Raw genomic sequence first — 23,038 nt, 5'->3', positions numbered from 1 at the left:
GCATCCAACTGAGCTGTGTTGTTGATACACTGAGCAATGGAGCTATCACGAAACTAAAAACAATTTTTTTTCCAGGAACACCTTTCTTTAAAGATTCAATTTTGGAAGAAAAAAACCAGGGAATTTGTTTTGAACATGCGTCTTAACAAGTGAACCAAATAATTTTTAACGTGTAGTTAATAATTATGAAAATACAATTAAATTTTTTAACGCTAAGGTATTTATTATCACCTGATTTCGCATTGACCGTCATTGGAGAGGACAACGTTCGTCGGCCTTTGAAAATGAAGGTTCGTCAAATTTCATAATAACTGAAGTTATTATTATTATTTGAGGCATAATAATAATTTTATGAACGAGTCACGCTCGTATGTTCTGAGATAATCATTGAGTACCTGAACCTGCACTATCTTTTCATAGTTTCATGCCTTCAAAGAAAAATTCGTTTATTAGGAAACAATTGGACAAATATTCTATTTCTATTACAATATAAATTTTTATGGTAACAGTCTGTTCGCATACATTGTCGTATCGGTGAATCTTCAAAAAATTGTTGCAGAATCTTGTTTGTCATTACTATGGCGAAGCGAAGGGTGAGCCAGCCCTATCAGCTGCCATTTCTCTATGCTACGAAATACGGTAAGCCAGGAGCATTATTGAAAAATTTCAGTTTTAACCATAGCTGTAAAACAAATTTTTAAAAACTTAAATTTTTTAAAATGTGGAAATTTTAGGTTTCATAGGTATTTTTTGAAGTTATGGAAATTAAATATTGAAATATGAAAGTTTGACAGAACAATTTCCTTTTTTTAATAATTTATAACAAATTTAAGAATGTGATTTCAATAAATCTAGTGAGGAGTGGATACTCTAAAACTGGATATTAAAACAAAAATGTGGAAATTGATAATTGGAATTTGACAACTTTTTAAAAGAACTTCTTAAAATAAATTTTTAAAAAGTACATGTTTATCATTAATTTTGTTAAAATAGCAATATAATTTTTCAATTAAGTTTTGTAAACCGGGGAATGTAAATTTTTATATTTAAAACATCCAAAAAACCTTTAGGCTTCAAATAACTTATAAAAACCTAAAAAAAATTTATTAAACCTAGGTTTTTAACAGCTCTGGCTTGAAGCATAGTTTTTTAAATTTTCATTTTAGCGGGTTTTTCCAAAGAAATAACAACGTGTATAACATAAAATCCAAATATGCTGACTCATTTGAATATGTCACCGTAGAAAAGGCGGTCAACTATCAAAACTATTCCTGCGGTAAAGCTTTTGTGTTTACAAAAAATTCAATAAATTAACATTAACTATGTAACTTCAAATAAACTTATTTTTTTTATAAATTATTTAAATCAGAATTTTAAAGATGTGATATATTAAATGTTAGTCAGGGCCAGACAACTCTAAATCTGCTTTTTTCTTAATATATGAAAAATTAGTTTACATTTTTTAATTCTTTAGTTTACATTTTTTAATTCTCATATATTTGAACTCATGATAATCACCCCAGGATTAGTCACCTCAACTATTGATAAGAGACAGATAAAAGTAAAATTATATAGCATTTTAATTTTGACTTGTGGCTGATGAACATAGAAATAATTTTGCAGAAAACAGTGCGAAACATGACAGGTAGAATCGAGAAAGGTGTCCAAATTGCAAAAATTTATATGGCTGTGGATTATACTGAAGTTGGAATATCTGTCAATTTACATTTTTTTAAACAATGAAAAATATTTTGTGCTAATGTTTATTGAAATAGTATAGTGATTGGAAAAATTAGTTAAGGTGGCTGTGCTCGATAAGGTGCATGTACTTGCTGTTCCTCAAAGTCCTCCTCTGCTCCATTTGCTTTATTACTTTTAAAGTTAAATAAATTATTTCTTATTAAACTAATTGAAAAAGTGGCAATTTGAACATTTGTTTTTTAATCTAATTTCATAGTAGTTTTCAGCTAGTATTAATTTAATAATTTCATTCTTAATTTATAAGAATTTACTAGCCACGTGTTTTTTATAATTTTTTCAAAATACGTGTTATGATAACAAATGTTTGAATGATGTAGCACTAAAAAACCTATCTAACAAATGTAGACTAACTTCGATTTTACAAAATTCTAAATTGAAACGAAACAATGAAAAGTGTTCAAGTAAGTAGACCCAGAAATGGTTATCAAAATTTTTCAGTGTGTTACCAGATATAAAACATACCTCTGATCATTCAGATTTGTTTTTAACGCCACTTAGAAGAAGGCTAACGTTCAGATCAAATCCTATAACGACCATTTTTAAACGGTTTATTACAGGCTTTCCCTAAATTGATAATATTTATTTTTGTTTAGGTTAATACCCTACTGAATACAAACGTTTTGAATTTGGTTCACATTTGAAAAAATGAATGATCTGAATTAAAATTTACTTTTCATTAAAGTACAAAGCTGTGGGAAACAACGCCGAAAAAGCGGCTGACCAGACAATATCAACAATGAGTGCTGCCAGCATGGTTTGGTTTCTACATTTTTAGTTCAAATGGTTTCAAAAGAAATTAAAAAATTTGTTTTATTTTAATTTTCAAAACTTGCAAATTCAAGTTGAAAATAATTTTCTCTGGTTATGAAACAAAAGTTGAACATGCTTTAAATAAAAGTGCTTGTACTAACCAACCTCGGACCGTTGGGCCTAAATAGGGCAGCTATAGTATTAAGTAACACGTAACCGTACTCACACTTGCAGAACAAAACATTTCGTCTCCCATTTCTCCTGTTACCTAACAAAAAATTATCTAAATTACAACAATTTTTTCAAATTTTTCTATATACATTTTGTATTTAAAATCTCTCATTTCATCAACATTTTCTGTTTTCAGTTTTGATATAATTTTGTTTTTTGTTTCCATATTTTGTTAACAATTTTGTTGCATAACAAATCTTAAATTTCTCCTACCCTGTTTAAAATACTTAAACTCCCTCTTTCTTAAAAGCGTTGCGTAATATTAGGACCACTTAATACATTTTCCGGAATGAGTCGATTGGAAGATGAAATAAAGTCATAAAATAAGAACGAACTTTTTGGATATTCCATTATTATTGAGATTAGGAGTTTTTGACTTGTATGATAGCTTAAGTATTACAGAGTATTGACATTGGTTAAAATTTATACAATCATTTATCCATCTAAAACAACCGTTTTTAAAAACAGTATTATCAAAAACTGAAAATCTACATAACCGGTGTTGGCATGGAAATCTACACCACTCAGAAAATTGTTTTGCCAGTCTATACAGATGGCGTTGAATTTACCAAAACGTGGAGTGATTACAAAGTCAAAAATGTAATGGATAATGCTCCATCGCACGACACCACAATGCTGGTTTTGTGAGTACAGATGATTAAATTTTTATTTGAGATTAGCTGCTTGCAACTTGTTTCAAATCCAAATTTTTTTTTAGAAATGCCCATTATGGTACGGTGCAGGGAAAGACCCAATTCGGAGCAACGTTGGGAGTGGCCCAGTTAAGATCGATGTGCAAATGGACGTCAGCTTTATGGATTTCTGTTTGTAATCCAGACAATATTCATCCGTTTTAAATCATGTTTAAAAATGTTTACCTAATAATTTTCATTTAAGTTTTTGATTGGAATAATTTCAACTGGTCATATATTCTTAGCATTTGCTTCAATCAACAATGTCATTAATATCATGGTTTTGTGATGAACGAAAAAAAAAACTCGATAAAAAATCTTTCAAGAACTGTCTTTACAAATTTCAGCTGCACACCGATCCTGTGACGTCTGCTTCTACGTATACTCATGAGTTGGGACACGTCTTTGGGATGAGACACACGGAAGAGGTCCCTGGATGTAAGTGCAATCCTCCGCCTTGTATTATGGATGCCAAAACAAGGTCGGTCTGTGATGCGTTTTGTCAGATGCTGAGTTGAATAATTTTTCTTAAAGAATGGCTCGATTTTCCATTCTCTTTCATAAAGTTAAAAAAATTTAGAACTCTTTGATCTAATTTTGTTAGTTAAGACAAAACAATAATTGAAAATCTGTTTTCAATATTATATTTCACAGATTTTTTGTTCAACAATTTGCAGGACGCATTTGTTTTAACTTTTCTTATAATAATGTTCAACGTTGCCGGCCGTATTGTTATAAATAACCCCACGCCATGTTATACTTGTCCTCAAATTAACTTAAATCAGCTTACTGTAAGTTATCTTGCCTTAATGTAAAGTGTAAGTATGAAAATGTACTGTGTACCAAAAATTTAAAAAAAATCATCAAATATCATTGGAAAAGCAAATCGTTATAAGCATTATCGAAAAGCTAGTATAAAAATTAAAAAATAAACCGTATCTTACTGTAAATAAGCAAAGATATCATAAAATTATAAACATGTAATATGGATCTAAAAATGTTGCTCATCATCATTATTGTAATCAATAATAATAATGATAAAAAAATTTGGGAGTTTTCTTGAAAGTGTGATGATGGGTGGATGTTATTCCCATACTTCTTCTATGTCAAAACAACGCATCCTTTGCAACATGCTGGAAACATCGGTAGTTGGTGTCATGATACAAATTGTCGAAACTTCTCTTAGATGCCTTCATTTGCTCAGGTGTGGGTTGTGGAGTTGTGTATTAATATAGGTCAGTAGGGTCGATGGAAACTAGTTTTGTGAGGTCTGTAAATTTCTAAGCGAGAGTAGTTCGTTAAATTGCTGACAATTGGACAGTTTAGAAGATAGAATGCAAGAGGTGTTGGTAATGAAAAGATGTAGTGAGGAATTGCTCTTCAGAATGTTTTCTCAGTCTTTTTTAATGAAAGAGTGCAATGGATCTATATGGAGGAATTGAAGAATGGATGGGGAAGATGGACGGACAGATTGACAGTAAATCACTGAACGAATTTAAAAGAAATAAGATAAGTTAATAAAATATATATAGTTTTTATAACCTCGTAACTGCCAACACCGATATTATAACTTCAATGATCTCTACATTTCCAACACCAGTGTTGTAGCTTTCAACATCGACAAGTGTTCGTCATTTAGTTGGTTCAAGATTTCAGATAGATTATCACAACTTCTTCAAACGCAAACTTTGTTGAACGTTTATTTGAACACTTAAAGTAATAGAAACAATAAACTAATCCAAGTAACTACATAAATCTTATTTACAACTTCGCTTTCTTCGTTGGAAACCTAACTAACACAAAGTGTGTATAAAGGCCAGCAATGTTTCTTTACACTCTATGGTTTAACATCCAAAGATTACAATTATAGCAAAGATGCAATTATTAGAATAACAAATAATATAGTGCATTTCGATCTTTCCCGCGGTTATAACAATGTTATTGAAAGTAACAGAAGTAAACAATGTTAATACTGAGCGTTCAACAAATAAGCAATCTTAATATTGTTTAAACTATTGTCTAAACAAATTTCGCTTTGAATGTCTGTGTAAGTGTTGCAAAGTGAACGGATAGAAACAATTGATTGTATCTTAATAATAAGGGAGCTACGAATGTTTAAGTTTTAATTTTTTTAGCGTGAACGAAGTTAATCCATGACAACATTTTAATATAGTGATGCACTAATTAATTTGACTATTCTATTCACAGTTTTTGATTTATTATATATTAATTTAGCGATAAAACAATAGTGAAAATAATTTTTCAATCTCTTTTACTCAATGGCCGTTGTCGTAACTACGTCCACCGATCAGTGCAAACAAGAATAGCGTTTACTCATGGGCTAGTTGCTCCATAGAAACACTTGCCGAAGTTTACAGCGAACACGTTTGTCTTCTCAAGAGGAAAGCAGCATTCGAGTTGTTTCCAGTTCTGTGTGGCAATGGCTTGCCAGATGTAGGAGAAGACTGTGACTGTGGATCTTTTCCAGAAGATGTGAGTTTTTTCTTGTAAACTAAATTACTATTGGAGACAAAAAAATTTTAATCAAAAAAACTATTTCACAACCTGTATAAAAAAATAAATTAATAATGTTTGTCTTATAATAAATACAATGTTTGTAATGGTTATCCAATTATAAAAACGTTTATACCTAACTATGAACAACTAAAATTTAATTCTTTAAATTGTTAAAAATTTAATGACCGCTTCCAACTGCTGTCAACAGTACTGTTCAAGAAAATGTTGCGATGTGAAAACATGCAAATTTGTTGTGAATGGATCAACATGTGCCACAGGGTTGTGTTGCGATTTGACGAAATGTCAGGTGTGTACTTCGTTGGATTATCACTTTTCTCATATTACATCATAGGTTCAAAGTAAATTAAGCAGTTCTATTTCATTTGATTTTAAAATTCAATCAAAAACTGCGTGTGTACTTTCAATTCTTAGTTCCTTATCTTTCATTATGTTTCCTAAAAAAACAAATCATATTTCTTTAGAAAATATTTTTTTCAGAACAAACAACTAACTGATTCATAACTTAAAATTTTAAGGCGATGTCAGCTGGAACCGTATGCAGGAAAAGCATCAACGAATGCGATCTGGAAGACAGATGCGACGGCGTATCGTTCTTATGTGAGAACAGACGAAAACCAAATGGACAGATGTGTTCTGTAAGTTTTCTTGTGATTGAATCCATGGTGCTGACAGTTAGCTCAAATCTTGAAAATAAGCGTGAATGAAGTTTGTTCGAATCAAACCGTACAGAAAAATTATAACGGTATTGAAATCTATTCAGAATCAAGAGTATTGCTACAAAGGTAAGTGCAACTCGCGTGATTTACAATGTTCTGAGTTCTGGTACCCTGGAACTAAGTCAGGAAACGAGAAATGTTATCAATTTACCTATGTGAAACCTGACGACTGTTTTCATTGCGATCACCATGAACCGACAAAACAAAATTTTCCTTGCGAAGAACGGTAGGTTCTTTATATAATAAACGTAGAAATGGATAAACATAAAAAATGTATTCATAAACATATGTATTTCGTGTGAGTTTGTGATGGAAATAAAAGTTTTTGAGCAACGTGCGTGGAGCGATTTTAAATGCGATAAAATATTTATGAAAATATTCAACACTCCCACGGTTATACGCCCTCTCCCTAAGAATACGTCACTTTTTGAGACATCCTAATTTAAATATAATGAAAATTTATTTTTTTGATATGCCTAATTCTACCCTGTTTATCTTATATGTTCAATTTCAATGTACCAATGTTGTTAATGTTTCATAATTTGTTTGCTTAATGAGTTCGTGGTTCAAGCAACCGAAACCAAATGAAACTACACATCAGAAAATAGAATTGTTAATTAATAGGTATGTTTAAGTTGGAAATATGAAGACAAATATTTAAATTAAATTGGCAATAGAAGTCAAATCAGTTTGAAAAAACTCATTAATAAACAAATTATTAAATTATAATAAATTATGTCAACTGCAATAATATAAACTAAAAAAAGTAATTCATCAGCATGATTTGTTTTCCAACAAGTCGATATTTTCTGTCATCTAGAATTGCAACAGCTTAAAAACAACAAAAGATATTTCAATTTAAATATTTGTTAATAATTTTTATAGTTTTATGATGCAGATCAACTTGAACTCTAAACATCCGAAAGGATTAGATGATTTCATTACCACAGACCACTATGGATAAAATACCTTAAAAAATATTAACCATATTTTAGTCTCTTTATTTGTTTTACAATTTTTTAGAAAATGTGTTTATTAAGTTTGTTATTAAATATACTTCTGTTTAATAGCATCAAGTTCTATTGTGAATATTTTTTCTAGCAATTATAGATGTGGCCGATTACTCTGTTCCGTGCCTGGAATCCAATATAAAAAACCAGTGAAGCATCCTTACAGCGCTTACTCTGACACATGTGTGTGTGCCAGTTACCGGTTCACTCGGGGAAGCAAGCACATGTCGTACGTCAAAGATGGAGTGAAGTGTGGCACGAACCAGGTTTTACTTTCTATCTAGTTTATTTCCAAAACGAAATAACATATAATACGAATGTATATTTCCCGGGAGTTAGAGTTAGGTATGTGTATATATATATATATATATATATATATATATATATATATATATATACATACATTTTACAAAACCAAATAATTTGTTGTTTTAAAGGCTTGTTTCAACAGAGAATGCATCAAGAGGGCAACTCTCATTGAGTTGTCAGACCACGAAACTGATTACGGTGCTGGCAATTTTCAACCAACAATAGAATTGGATGATGTGATTAAAATTTCTGTTATTTTATATCACGTCATGGAAATTAGTTTTCGCAACTAACTAGTTCCTCGAAACATTTGGAGAATCTTTTCATGTGCACTGATGCAAAATATCTTCAGCGTTTATTTTTTCACTATAATAAACAACATTTTTCTTTACCAACCTTTGTCATTTCAGTATTAAATTCAACAGCAGAATTTGACAAAATTACATAGTATTATAATTGCATACAAACATCATTATAAAATTAAAAATCACATTTATCTAATCAGGTCAACTAATTGCATTATATTTGCAAACATTTTTATATTTTGTTGTCAATAATTTTAATTTTATAACTCAAAAAAATAGTAAAAACAGTTTGTTTTATGTAATAAATTTAACAAATACCAACGGTAAAAGTTTCCGCCTCGTGTGTTATTTCTACCAGAGGCCTATCCAAGGGAAGCCAGCGCCCCCCGTTGTGAGCAGTATTTTAAAATTTTCAATGTGTTAGTAAAACTTTTTGTTATAAAAACAGAATTAGCACCATTTTATGAATATGGTAATCGTAAAAACTGCCACAAGTGTTGGACCCCGGTCAAAATTTTAGCCACCCGTGCAAACTTAAACATTTCCAAAATTTTTGTTCTCCCGTCATATTTGTCTAGATCCGCTATTTCTTTCTACCATAACGTTATTACGATTCGCTTGAAACCTCTCTACAAACCTGTCTCTCCCCAGAACCTTGTATACAATAGCACTTAGACTATATTTTTACAATTAAAAGATTACAAATATAGCGAAGTTAACGAATATTCAAGATTACAAATAATATAGCACAATTTAAACATTGCAGCGGTTTAAACATTGTGCGTGCGAGACTGTTTTTTATGAAACTCAAGATGATCCCATTATAAATCTAAAAGATATATTTAAAATAGAATGTTTTAATTGCATTTTGCATTTGCATTGCAATTGCATAATTGCATATTAATTGCAATAGTTCTAAAATTCGATTGAAAAAAATTAACCATTTAAATAAACACTGATGCTTTTTAATTGCTGTACGATTTTGCAAATATTAACGAAGATTTTTCAAAGGAAATTCTTGAGAAAAATTTTAAATCTTTAAAAAATATTAAGCTCAGATAGTAGAACTAATAAACGATTTCTAAATATCAAATTAACAAAGCTAAACCGAAATCAAATAAGAAACTCAAATGAACATAATAAAAGTAGTTTATCAAACAGAAAATTATCAGTCTATTTTCAAGTCAGTTTAAAAAAAATTGTCACATCATACACCATGTTTCTGTTGCTGTATGTTGGGTCTGTTGTTGACCTTGAAAAATATGTTTTGACAAAAAATTTTTATGAAAGGTCTCTTTTTATTGTAACAAATAAGAAAATTTACAAAGGGGACTGGTTTTATAACTGCCTTGTTGTTTTGGAAATATTTGCAATGTTAAAAAATTGTACGTTATAAGTTCATAGCATTGAAAAACGTAATGGCATGAAGTTAGAAAAATTAAACATTCTTACTATTTTTTCTAGGTAGAAAGGAACCAGTCAAACAAATTTGAAACTTAAAATAATTAGGTTAAAAATGTTGGTAATAAAAAAAAGTCAATAAGATGAGATTAAAAATTGAGGTGAAATAATTTAATTTTAAAAAGTAATAAATGCCCATTGATTCTTAGATATAACCATATATCTTCAAAATGACATGTACTCACTTAGCTCATTGCTATGCTAAGTACTTACAATACTGCATATTTACGAACTTAATTATATAAAGTAGATTATGGAATACTCTTTGATCTTATAGGAGTAATTATTGCTGTTGAGATTTACTCACCAATAAAGGACTTTTGTTAACCACAGACGTAATTATACTGAATACTTACCATATTAAATACTTACAAACTTATTTATCTAAAGAAGTTAATGGAATACTCTTTGATCTTATAGAAATAATTATTGCTGTCGAGATTGACTTTGATGTAAAGCTTGTTGCTGTCCTAATTGGTGTTGCTCCATATTGGCATTGATTGGATCGATTTTGGTCGATGTTGGGTTTAATTGTGTAGGTAATTGGTGTTGCTCCAATAAGGTTGAGTTAATTGGGATGGTGAGAGTATATAAGCAGACGTCCGATGAGGTACGGAGTTAAATTTTCAAAGCTATCTTCTGCTCTTTTGAATTAACTACTCTCATTTGAAAACTTTTCGTCTGATTTGGCTAACATATAATTTTTTTGTTGAATTGTGTTATTCAATTTTTATTTAGATCTACAACAATTACTATAGTGTTAATATTGTCAACTGAACTAAAAATTATTTTAAAAAAACTTCAAACTACACCGACAAAATCATCAACAGCCGTAGCATTAATCGCAGCACTGACATCATCAACGACATCCACATCTCGAAATGTCTTTCAGAAACACAACAAACGAGCAAGTTAAAGCTGTTGAAATCTGCTCTTGTCATCTGATGGATCAACTCCTCAATGAATATGTCGACACTGAAACAAAAACAACAACAACTTTCATCAACAAGAATGTTGAAGGTGATGACTGTGAAATAGACGACGACGATGATAATGATGATGATAACAACAAACATAGAAATGATGATGATGATTCAGGGAAACATGATTCTGATGAGTTCACCACCAGTAGCGAAAAGGGCAATGATGGTGATGAAGAGTATGAGGATGATGTTTACAGAAACATCAGTGACAGCAACAGCGATGACTCCATGTTTAGGAAAACAGTCATCATCAACAATGACGTCATCATTAGCAATAACAATGACATCATAAACAACGACAGCGAAGGCGGCAGTTTCCACAAAACCGCATTCTCCCACTCAACACCAAAACAGGAACTTCAAGAACTACAACAGAACAACACGCAACTGATTGACAAACTCAAAAATTTAGACAAGAGTTTTTCAGAGAGTTCAGGTTATAGTGCATTTTATGATGAAATTTTTAACAACATTGATTTTAAAATTAACAGGACCAAAAACTCTAGTGAAGATGATGATGACGGTGATGAAAGTGACTGGCTCCAACCTATCTACTTTGGTTCGGAAAGCAACAACAGCTACAAAAACAGCACACTCACGAATGTTACACAAATGAATGATGACAGTTTCAACGTAAGTTTGGTATCATCAATCTGGGAGGCTGAGAGTGGAAGGCTTCCTTGCAAACGCAACATCAATGACATCAACGATATCAAACACAGTACAAGTGTTAAAAACGACAATAACACTAACGAAAATGATGGTGACCTTTCTTGCAAGATCAAATTTGACTTCCACAAATATATCAAGTACAACCAAAACAGCAGCAAGCACATCAACCTGAGCTCAAGTGAAGAAGATTACACTAAAGAAAGTTACTGGCTCTCTCCCATATACTTTGATTTCAACACCACCAACAACAACAACAAAAAAAACACCAACAACAGTATCAGCCGCACCGCCAACAAAATAAACAATGTCATAAACCAAAAAATTCAAAAAAACATCGGCGAAAACATCAGCGACAACAAAAACCACACTAAACAATTTAACTTCAGTTTAATCGAGGAAGATGAAAGTGATGAAAGTGCCTGGCTTTCCCCCATCTACTTTAATTTTAACACAACACCCAACGACAACAACAACATCAGCAACAAAATAAATTATGACATAAACCAAAAAAACCAAGAAAAAATCTACGAAAACATCAGCGACAACAAAAACCTCACTAAACAATTCAACTTCAGTTTAATCGAGGAAGATGAAAGTGATGTAAGTGCCCCCATCTACTTTAATTTCAACAAAACACCCAACGCCAACAACAACATCAGCAACAAAATAAATAATGACATGAACCAAAAAAACTACTACGAAAACATCAGCGACAACAAAAACAACAACAAACACATCAACTTCAGCTTAATCGAGGAAGATGAAAGTGATGAAAGTGACTGGACCTCTCCCATCTACTTTGATTTTAACAACGCCAACAACAATGATATTTACAATCAAAACAACATGAAATTTAACATTCAACTTTTTTCAAGATCAGTTGCAGCAGCAACAACAACTACAACGTCAATAACTACAACAACAAAAACAACAGCAATAACAGCGTCAACAAAACCATCAACAACAACAACGTTGATTATGAATATATTGGAAAATACACCGGTATCATCATTAAATACATCATCACACGGTATCAACTGCTGCGGTCGTAACAGCAAACTGCCATTAAAAAATGAAAAAATTTCAAAAAAGACGACTCATCCGAGTTCGAATGCAAATCAGAGAAAAAAAAACATACTTCAAAGAATTTTTCAAAGAATCAGAAAAGTCTTTCATAAAAGGAAATGAAAATCCTACATTGCTAACTGCAAATTGTCTCTATGACAACAACAACGACAACATTAATTTCATCAACAACAACAATCTTCAGAGAAAATGGAAATTCCACAGCAAATGATTTATAATCGTTTATGAAAAAAACCGATTTTATTTTCTATTTAGAGTTATTGAAATGTTTTTTTTTCTTTTTGCTGTTATCATTTTCTTTTCATCTCTCCCTTTAATTTTTTCTCAATCATCTTGTCTCGTAAGTTAAGTTGTTTAGAATTTGTATTGATTCAAATGGCATAACGCTTGTTCATTAATGCCATCCTTAAATTACGTTAGACGACTTCATATAATAATTTTCATTTTATAATTTTCTACTTTGTTTCTACTTCATATAATAATTTTCATTTTATAATTTTCTACTTTGTTTTTGCTGCTTTTTTGAGATATATGAATACAAATTTACAAGTTTAATAATTTTGTCGTTTTAATATTTCAAAATAATTAAATAAACGTTAAGCGACTCATCGAATTAGAACACCATATTCAGTTTTACAGGTCAGTTACTGGTCTTGTTAAATGTTGAGTCAAACTGAAGTTTTATAAATACATAAGTGTTTTTTTTTATTTCACAGCCTAATAAATTAACTTTTGGATGGGCGAATTAATTAGTCCACAAGAAAGAGCATGCCGTCGATTTTGGTCCTATTAAAATTTTCATGTCTTTTCAATAAAAAAATCAAAATCTTTTCATCACCATCTTTAACTGGTGGCATTTAGTGTGTCAGTATTTAATCTTTGAGACTTGGTTTTTTTTATAATCTAAATGAATGACTTTTCAGATTTCGAAATTCCTGCAAACATCTTCAGTCCATAACTCTTCAGATTATCCGCACCTTTTAACAAAAGAAATAACGGAAAGCTTTGAGTTCTGCTAGATTTGTTGCTTGCCATAAATTTTGTTTTTACTTGCTTTATTGCGGGTTAGTGCATACCCTCATTTTCGGACTAAAAAGAACAAAAAACCACAAATTGCAACACGTATACTAATAACGTGTGACGTAAAATATTGAATGAAATATAACAAAATAAGTTTCTAATTTGGGATCGCAAACTATATTTTGTTGAAGAATTTGTAAAAATGTTAATCTGTACGAAAAGTTTATAATTAATATGTGGGAGATGACACACAGCATGAAATATTCGAATTTTCCATCAACGGTAGATGACGAATTATAGTTTGATTACAAACAGACACAGCAAAACAGTATTCAATAGAGAAATGTCTAAACGGGCCATAGCCAGGGTGCTGCGTATATCGATAATAAGGATGTCACTTCTTGCAATGATCTTGCCTCTGCTGATGCACTTCCTGTCCAGACAAACCTGTTTATCATGAAAAATTCAATTTATAGTCTATATTTAGGAATTCGAATATGAATTCTCTTTTGATTTTTTTTTCTTTTACTTAACATGAGAGCAGATTCTTTAGATTCATTGCGTGAAATCGAATTAACAGTATTGCGTAAGACAATGAAGTCTTAGTTTTTAGAAAACATAACATACCTAACATGACATAAATGTTGTATGAAATAGGCGAAAATTAAAAGTCACCATTCCCATATCAAGAATAAAAATGAACTGTATATAAAAAAAACATATAATTTATTAATAAATAAATAAACCGTAATAATGAAAGAATAAATAAATAAGAAAGAAAAAAGTAGTTACTAACTCTATTGCGCCCACACTTGGTGCCATCCTGAACAAACCCTGGATTATACGCTTTTCCAACACTGAAGATTTCAGCGCACGTGCAATTAAGATGTTGATACAAAACAGTATTCCTTATTCGGATCGTTTCAAATCCTTCCAAATTGCAAAGAACTCGACCACAAAGCACATTTCTTCACAGAAAACATTTATTTATTTCATGTTTAATACTTCAATAAAATTTCAGATCATTTTATATAATAGAATAGGAAAAAATACATTTTTTATGTTGATCCAGAAACATTTAATCTAAAACTTCTCCCTAATTTGCTATAGTGAAATTTTATTTACTTAAAATTCACCCCATAAATGAGAAAATTAATCTTACTCTAGCTGGCATGGAACAGCTTTATTCGTTTCCATGATATAATCGCAGTGGAAGCACGGCCAGGTGCCCATGTTGTTTTTGTAGCATTCCTCTGTAGCAGACTTGACGTTTAAATGATCCCAGAGTGAAGCACACGCCTGATCTCTCGTCTGACAGAACCCTTCGAAACAAAAGTGGTGACCCTAACAATGCATATTTAAATATGTATGTTTTTGTGTTTTATATAGCATTTTATCTGATTATCGGCGTGATGGCTCAATGGTTAAAGGCGCCTGGTCTTGCTATTGCAATGACTGGGTTCGAATACAAAGAGATCCCCGCCTATGTGTATGATGCGTGGTTTGCACGCGTATTCATATACGTTGTGTGTGTTTGTTGTTGAAACCTCTGAAGCTAACGCAATAGAGAAAGTAACCTTTAACCTTTTTTTTATCTAATTTATACAGGTCACCATATATGAAATTTTTTATAAAATGATGGACAAAGTTGTGAGGTGAAGGGATTAAAGTTAACAAAATTTTTCAAGCTCCTTCTAGTCAGAGTAACCATGTATATATAAAATTGGTCGGCGCTATAGTATAATGGTTAAGGTAACTGGTGATGTTGGTGCTGGCTCGAAGGTGAAGTGATCTCCACCTATCACATGCAAAAGTGTATTTTGCGTTGATTCACGTGTATTTATACTCTGTGTTTTTGTTGTAATAATCTCTAAAAAATATCTAAAACAACATTGGCGGATCTAGAATGGAGGGGCCCGCTGTGAGCATTATTTATATTAAAATTAGTGAAACCAAAAGAATTAGAAAAACCAGTAAAAGTATCGATTTTGACTGAAAAAAGCTTTAAGGATAATTTAGATCCCATTACCACAAATGTAATGCTGGCCCTTTTCTTCCAAAGATATCTAGATCCGCCACTGAATGGCAGTATTGAGAGACTTACGTACAGCGCACATGACGCCATCAGGTTTTGTCATGTCGACGCAGTTTTGGGTGTCTCCGTCGCACACATCATCGAGGTCGCAGTCATTGTACGACGCTCTGCAGACAGTGCCTCTTGTTTTAATCTTTTGTCAATTTGTTTGTAGGAAGTTTATATAATTTGTGAGCGTTTTTGAGCATAAAGTTAACGAAGTTATATAAATCTTAGTAAAATCGCTCGTCAATAAACATCACAAAAACTACAACATATCAAACAGCCATTGAAATGTAAAAGCGCTTAGAAACTGTAAAAAAGTAAGATTAAAAATCAACACTGAAAACATCTAGGAGTTTTTTTCACGGCTACTAACTTCACATTTTAGTAAATCACAGCATAACCCCGTTGAACATTCAGCGACGTTTGTCAACTTGCATCTTTCCATGTCGCAACACTCCCTAGAACACAACTGTTAGAAATTTTTGTGATTAATTTTGATTCGTTTATCCTCTCCAGTTAAATGTTTCGGTTGTTTTCGTTTACATAAGAATATGTTTTTTAAATGAAAGGTTCATCTACGTTAAACAAAAAGATTTAGATGATATATGCCGTTATTGTTGTAACCCTTGACTCTTGTATCTACCAACACCGATGTTATAAATACAAAAGATCTCTACATTTCCAACACCAGTTTTGTAGCTTCCAATGATCGTTAAGCTTTCGTAATTCCGTAGGTTCAAGATTTCCGAAAGATGAACACAACTGCTTCAAACGCAAACTTTGTTGAATGTTTATTTGAATACCAAACAGTATTAGAAACAATGAAGTAATCCCAAAAACTACATAAGTCACATTTACGACATCGCTTTCTCTGCTGGAAACCTTACTAGAAACCTGACTACACAAGATTTAGATTTTCAGCATAGATTCAATATTTCTTTACAGTCCACTATCCAAAGATTGCAAATATAGGAAAGATAACAATAATCAAATAATAAATAATATAGCGCGCTTTGATTATTCTGGCTGTTATAACATTATTAATAATTTCAACCGAAATTTAAATAAAAAAAACAAAGAGGAAGTTGTAACATGTTCAGGAAGGCTACCACAATCACATTCCTCCCCCGACGTGACCAGTCCATCTCCACACTCCAGCCTGTTTATCTCGAACTCGGCAGGCTTGAAGAGACAGAGTTGAATTTTAAAAGCCGTTTTTAATCGATCGATGGAACACGATGACCAGCTGACCTGCTTGGAGCCACTGAGGCTGCCATCAGTGAGGTAAGTTCAAAAAAAATTATTTCTTAGTTTCCAACATAATTTTATAACAATTTTTTTCAAGTCGTTCAATAATAAAAGTTTTTCAGATTTTGAAGTTATTATATTTATTATAAAAATGTTTAAACAAATTTCAGGCTAAAAATTATCGCTTATATACAACTAATTTAAAAGCAAAAACGCTGGCACATAATTTTTATAGTTGACAGAGCAAATCATGCAAAACGATGCGAAACTTTGCATCATAGTTTCTTAATCACAAAAATCACAAGATTAAAATGATTCATGTAGCCGTGTGATATATCTTAATTGAGGCAATCCTTACTAAAGTTCTAAAAAGTCTGTATCATTAGTGCAAAGGTTTTTACAACTTTTTTTACAAATAGAGATGTTAACAATAGTTTTAAATTTTTTCTTTATATCATTACGTTTATACAGTCTTGACATTTTTCAAAATTAGTTCCTTGCAGATTTAGAAAATTCAGATATAACGTTGTTCCAATTTAACATACTTCAAAAAAAAACTAGGATTAATAATATTGAATTATATTGAATTATATTATATTGAATAATAATATTTCATTAATGAAAATAAAAATTGTTTCATGTTTCAACTGGTGATGATAATTAGTGTTTAAAATATTTAAAATTTCCCACAAAAAAAAACTGAAAAAGATTTTAATTACGAATTATTCATCAAAAAACATTTTGAAATGTTTTGAAAAAGTAATTTTTGTCTTCAAAAAATAAAAGTTATGAAACTTGAAAATTCACGAAAGAATTATCGAAATGGAACAACCAATGAACGACGTTTTGTATGAATATTTTAGAATAACAAGTGAACTGAAGATATCATTAAACCTCGGAGAACTCACTCAATCGACTGATCCATAATGCAGGGAGGATTTCGACACACACATCCTGCCTCTTTCTGAACGTGATTCAGGCCGAACAGATGCCCAATTTCGTGTGTCAAAGTGACAGACGAGACCGTATTAGATTTACTGTACTGAATTTTGTGTCTCAAACTTTAAAATCTTTTCATTTTCGTCATAAAAAATTTTAACATATGTACTTACATTTTGCCTAATAACAAACAATACAAATTAAATTAATTAATAAATTAAATTAAAAATTGGCTTAATTCATTAAGCCAATAGCCGACTAAATAATTTATTCAATTAATTTTTGTAGAAATTCTAGCTTTGCCTTTTTAAAATATATAAAATCATATATTTCTCATTGTGTTAGTGTTAAGAATCAAGAAATTTTGTTTTAAAAAATGTAACAATTCTGCTAACCCGAATCCAGGCGGATGATTTCGTTTTACACAATGAATTAATAATTCCAACACCAAGCGTACCTTCGAAATCTGCCTTTCTTTGAAAGTAGGTGTAGTAAAATTTAAACCCGTCAATTAATAAATATTTTAAAACATGTCTATGATAGCTAACACAACTAAAACTGTGGCATCGTGAATTGGAACGTTTGGCATAACATTTTCAATTTTGTAATCATTCCATGCAAAAACGAATTGATCTGGATCAGGCGAAATCACAATTTTTGGAGTTTCCCAAATTTCTATACCAACAACACTCAGAAAAATATCCACTTTTTGGTAATTCTTTGGAATATTATATTTTTATATGTAATCACGGAAAGTTAACAATAGGATGTGATAGAAAGCTAATCATAGGATGTGACAGAAATTTAATTATAGGACGTGACATACCGACGAAGCTCCGTTCACAATCGTTAGAAGTTTTTCGACTGTACCGTTGGCGTCCTTCCCGCTTTTTTCGTACTTTTCGATGAAAATACCCGTCGCAAATAAAAATTAAAAGAGCGAATTAATGAGTACATTTCTTTGTATGTGTGTGCGTAATATATCGCTTTTTTAATTTTTTAATAAGAAGCGTTTTAAAAATTTTTCAATGCTTTTACTTGATATACATTTCAATATAATGGCATTTTTTTGCAAAAAAAAAAATATTTCCACCTCGGAGTAGTCAACAACAAAATATAGTTTTGCAATTCGAACTTTCCTATCAAAGTCCGCAAAATCAGTACTCTGCAATTATTTAAATCATAAAGTCATTAGAAAGTTTCGGAAAAATCCTCTAGAAATTTACTCGTTTTCTAATTGAATGTAAATTTTGGAAAATGTTTTCCCGTCCATCAACACTGTCATACTTATTTTTGTTTTCTGTGATTAAATATTTGAATTTTGTAGCATTAATTTTTCAATTTTATTATTCAACGAATTAGATGCGGGAATCGAAATTGGGCTGAAATTTCATAATTTTTATAATTGTTTTTTTAATAAGCCTTTTCGTTCTGATATTTTTAAAAATTTCAAAAATTATTAATTACAAATCTAACTGCAATAAAAGGTTGAATTCTTTGACTGTCTGGATATACGTACGTGTGACATATCATCATCATTGATAGAGTTTATGTCGTATAGCACGGAAGCTAATTCAAAAAGTCCGCTGTTCAGTAAGAGTTCAAGAATTTGAAAAACTTTTAACAAAGAAGTAATTGTATGCATATAATAATTAATCATTAGTAAAATGATTGAAAAATTTAATATATGTGTTAATAAAATCGCTATTCTTTACTGTATGCCAGTGCAGATTGAAACAGAAATTTTCCAGTTTTTATTGCCGTTCACGTACCCATTGAAATAACAATTTTTTGGCTGGTATTTGGAATTTGAAAAGTTTGAAATAGTATTTATGTAAAATCTATGTTGTTGGAGCTTGTGTTATATTTTTATCTTATGCCAAAATAATATTATTGAGCTAATTAGTAACTATAAAAAAATGCAATTTCTTTCGAGATGCAAAAATCGTAATATACTGGATAGAATAATAATTCAGATTTATAAACTATTTATAATAGAACAAATGACGATATTGAAAAGTTAATCATTTACTTTTCCACGGACTCTTCTGCGAGGTCCTCCCTCTCCAACAATCTGCACCTCAAAGTTTGATGGCAGCAACTTTCTATGTACATTTTATAATTGTTTAACTGTGAATGCTGATAGTGTGAATGATTTTTTTAAAAAAAGTTGGATACTTATCTTATGAATGCCAAATTTATATATGATTGGAGGGCAAATGATACTTGATTTGACATTGGCTATTTGTGAGATTGGAATGTATTCAAATTTTTTATCAGTATGTATCGATATTGTCGTCAGTTTATTGATTAGGATATGTGATAAATTTATTTATATTTGTTTTTTTATTATCTACTTTTACAAGGTTTAATACACTATTTGACTTATAAGAACATTAATTATTTAATATTTATTCAGTATACAGACTCATAGGTTTATTTAATTTTTGTTTTAAAATTGTCTTAGTTTTGAGAAGGCACAGGAACCTTTCGTCTTCGCCTTTTTTAACGTAATAATAATAATAATAATATTAATAATAATAATAATTAACATTACAATGTTTAGACGAAAAAGTAACAATAAAATTTTGGTTAAATATCACGATTATGACAAGTTCGAAATTTATCTGTCCGTTGACTGCCCACAAAACTAATGCCTAGTAGTTATTTATATAACTTTTTGATTAATTTGTGACAGTATTATTAATTTTTTATGGATACTAATATTTATCAATTTACCAAAAATTTAATTTTTTGTTATCCAAACATTTCGTTAAAACTAACTTGTTTAACCGCAGCGAGAATTCACAAAGAAATATGGAATTTTGTTCCAGTCGAATTTTCAACGACGTCAGGTTCTGTGTGGGAAATTTTTATTAAATTCAATTTTTTCAATTTTGATTTTGAAATATTATGCTCTACGAATAGGCACCGTTAAATCAGTGGGTGTGATCTTCACATTTTGAGTGTCAAAAAATAATAAGTGATATTCTCTATGGAAAGTGTTTTCTAAATTAAAAAAGAAATAGAATTATTATTTTATCTCAAATTTAAATTTATCATATAAAAAAAATATATTAGTTATCTTATTTTCAACTTTGGAAACCTGATGTGACTTTTCTTATGAATGTGAAAAATAGAAAAAAACTGATTTCGTGCATTGTTTATTTCTGCTAAAGTTGTTTTCTTTGACGCTCAATCAAAGAGCTTTAACAATCTTCTGAGGTAAATGGTAAATTTTTTCATTTGGTCAGTAATATTTAGTCATGTTTAATATTATATTATAATTTCTAAATTGCCAGGTAGAAATAAAATCAGTCGATTTTTGTTTCAATTTGTTTAACTTTCTTTAATTGGTTTCTTGATTAGTACAATCCAAAGTTATATTTGGTATACCAAAATTTTTGAATATAATTTCATTATTTGGTATACCAAAATTTTTGAATATAATTTCATTATTTTATAATAACGACATAAAATGTTGATTTTTTAAAAGTAACGCTGTTAATTTTTGTAAAATAAACAACCGAATGTGAAACAATTGTACAACTTTCATTCAACACATATTGATAAAATGTTGTTAACAAGTTATGTACGTAGAATAAGGATTGTACATTCAATCATACGCTTAAACGAATAAAAATTATTTTAATTATTTAACAGATTGAAGGTGTATCATTAGCCATGTTAGTAAATATTGCAGATTTTGTTTTGAAAACATACCATGATAATCAGTTTAGCGATGATTTCAATCATGGGATCGACCCCGCGCCATGTAAGGATAAACATTCCGATCACGAATATGAAAGTTTGTTTTAATTAATTTATAACATTAATGAACATCAATCTTTTAATTTTTTAAATAATTTCACCAGCCACCGACAAATTTGCGGCTTTGTTGATTTGCACGGAAAGATTGGACGGCGTAGGGGATCTGCCATTTAACGATAGCGACTCTGAGAGCTATTCTGAAAATCAGCCAACTGCTTCTACAGGTTCGATAAATTCGCATTTTTTTTATTTAATAGAGAAACTGTACTCTGAAGTTAAATTTAAAAGAAGGATTTTTACAACAAATTGTGCCTACAAAAAGATGAAATATATAAAAATTATACACTATACAGCTTCACTGCTTCAACCCAAATATTTTTCCTATTTATATTAGTCGAACTTGAAAAACCATAAAAAATCTGTCCTACTCGTTAAAACATTAATTTATTTTTCAATAAATTATAACAAATTACTTCATATTTTACTTCTTGGTAATAATTTTAACACTTGACAAGAAAATTTGTCTTTATCATTCTGAAAATAATTACTTTCGTTGTCTCAAAACTTCATATTTCCAAATTTCATCCATATTGGCAAATATTTAAAAATCAAAGTTTTGTTACAAATATAGCAACATTTAAATAACTGCTCGATTAATATAACACTTAGTTCTTGAATTTTTGGTTTTTAATATTACACATTTTAACAGTAATTTTTCAGTAGGCCTACCTATTATTTTTTTAAATAATTCTGAAACTTCTTTCAAACTGAAATTTTTTAGAGGATCCAAACATTTCATCGGATTGCGGGACGAAAACGATTAACCCGTTGCCTTTCATCTCAAACTATCAGCTCACTCCCGACTCATTTGATGAAACCCCGGTGTACTTTAAGGAAGAAATCGTCGTAACGACAGGTGAACTCTTGGAAACTATAAAATTTAATTAATGCAAAACTCTGGATGTCAAACGAAATAAACTTTTATTATTTCAAATTTGCCCATAAAGATAAGCGGAACGTAGTCAAAATGATAAAATTTAAAACCAAATTATTTAAAATATTTATATATTTATAATTATTCATGATTATTTATAATACAGCCAAACACGATACTACCCACCAGCATTTGAAAAAGTTGAGACGCTACAAGGCCAACGTGAGAGAGCGCAGGAGGGTCATGAGGCTTGCGATAGGCTTTCAAACACTCAAGAAACACATCCCTTTCGATAGGTTTCATAAAAAACTCCACCACAATGTCTCTTTTAATTCTATTTTAATTTTTTTAAATAATCCTCAACAATTTCACTGACGTTACAGTACCAGGAAACATTTGTCCCAATTAAGAATCCTGCGGGGAGCTATTGGTTACATTAAATTTCTGAAGAGGCTTTGTGGTGAAGTTGCTGGGTTCTGAAGGGCTCCGATTTTTTTTTTGCTTTTTACCTTATTTGATATTTTTCCTTTTT

At 30.5% G+C, this 23,038-nt stretch overlaps 4 protein-coding genes across 4 annotated transcripts; 3 read left to right on the top strand and 1 right to left on the bottom strand.

Moving 5' to 3' along the window:
• Positions 1–1,691: 1,691 nt before the first annotated feature.
• Positions 1,692–8,641, top strand: HELRODRAFT_99722 (hypothetical protein). The gene is made up of 11 exons (XM_009019574.1): positions 1,692–2,162; positions 2,444–2,515; positions 3,211–3,386; positions 3,461–3,566; positions 3,782–3,915; positions 5,747–5,927; positions 6,160–6,258; positions 6,488–6,607; positions 6,733–6,914; positions 7,790–7,964; positions 8,136–8,641. The coding sequence occupies exons 1-11, from the start codon at positions 2,148–2,150 to the stop codon at positions 8,298–8,300; spliced, it is 1,425 nt and encodes a 474-aa protein (XP_009017822.1). The 5' UTR covers positions 1,692–2,147; the 3' UTR covers positions 8,301–8,641.
• A 2,013-nt stretch (positions 8,642–10,654) lies between these two features.
• HELRODRAFT_172910 (hypothetical protein) lies at positions 10,655–12,725 on the top strand (the record flags this gene model as incomplete). The annotated part of the gene is made up of 2 exons (XM_009019573.1): positions 10,655–12,333; positions 12,521–12,725. The coding sequence occupies 2 exons, from the start codon at positions 10,655–10,657 to the stop codon at positions 12,723–12,725; spliced, it is 1,884 nt and encodes a 627-aa protein (XP_009017821.1).
• Positions 12,726–13,828: 1,103 nt separating this feature from the next.
• HELRODRAFT_172909 (hypothetical protein) lies at positions 13,829–19,916 on the bottom strand (the record flags this gene model as incomplete). The annotated part of the gene is made up of 12 exons (XM_009019572.1): positions 13,829–13,981; positions 14,331–14,502; positions 14,697–14,856; positions 15,639–15,762; positions 15,988–16,083; positions 16,707–16,884; positions 17,771–17,923; positions 18,332–18,519; positions 18,628–18,699; positions 18,895–18,966; positions 19,321–19,387; positions 19,834–19,916. The coding sequence occupies 12 exons, from the start codon at positions 19,914–19,916 to the stop codon at positions 13,829–13,831; spliced, it is 1,518 nt and encodes a 505-aa protein (XP_009017820.1).
• Positions 19,917–21,485: 1,569 nt separating this feature from the next.
• On the top strand, positions 21,486–22,986 carry HELRODRAFT_172908 (hypothetical protein; the record flags this gene model as incomplete). The annotated part of the gene is made up of 5 exons (XM_009019571.1): positions 21,486–21,609; positions 21,677–21,796; positions 22,354–22,488; positions 22,673–22,802; positions 22,890–22,986. The coding sequence occupies 5 exons, from the start codon at positions 21,486–21,488 to the stop codon at positions 22,984–22,986; spliced, it is 606 nt and encodes a 201-aa protein (XP_009017819.1).
• Between the last annotated feature and the right edge of the window lie 52 nt (positions 22,987–23,038).

This window comes from Helobdella robusta (assembly GCF_000326865.2).
Source record: "Helobdella robusta unplaced genomic scaffold HELROscaffold_25, whole genome shotgun sequence".
NCBI classification, from domain to species: domain Eukaryota; kingdom Metazoa; phylum Annelida; class Clitellata; order Rhynchobdellida; family Glossiphoniidae; genus Helobdella; species Helobdella robusta.
Note: the sequence above shows the minus strand (reverse complement) of the source record. Positions and strands in the feature narration are given on the sequence as shown.

Bases quoted from the DNA above. Each gene is read 5' to 3' on its own strand.
- HELRODRAFT_99722 (XM_009019574.1), top strand. The intron at 3,387-3,460 runs GTGAGTACAGAT...ATTTTTTTTTAG, and splicing joins GACACCACAATGCTGGTTTT to AAATGCCCATTATGGTACGG. The intron at 3,916-5,746 runs GTCGGTCTGTGA...TCCACCGATCAG, and splicing joins ATTATGGATGCCAAAACAAG to TGCAAACAAGAATAGCGTTT.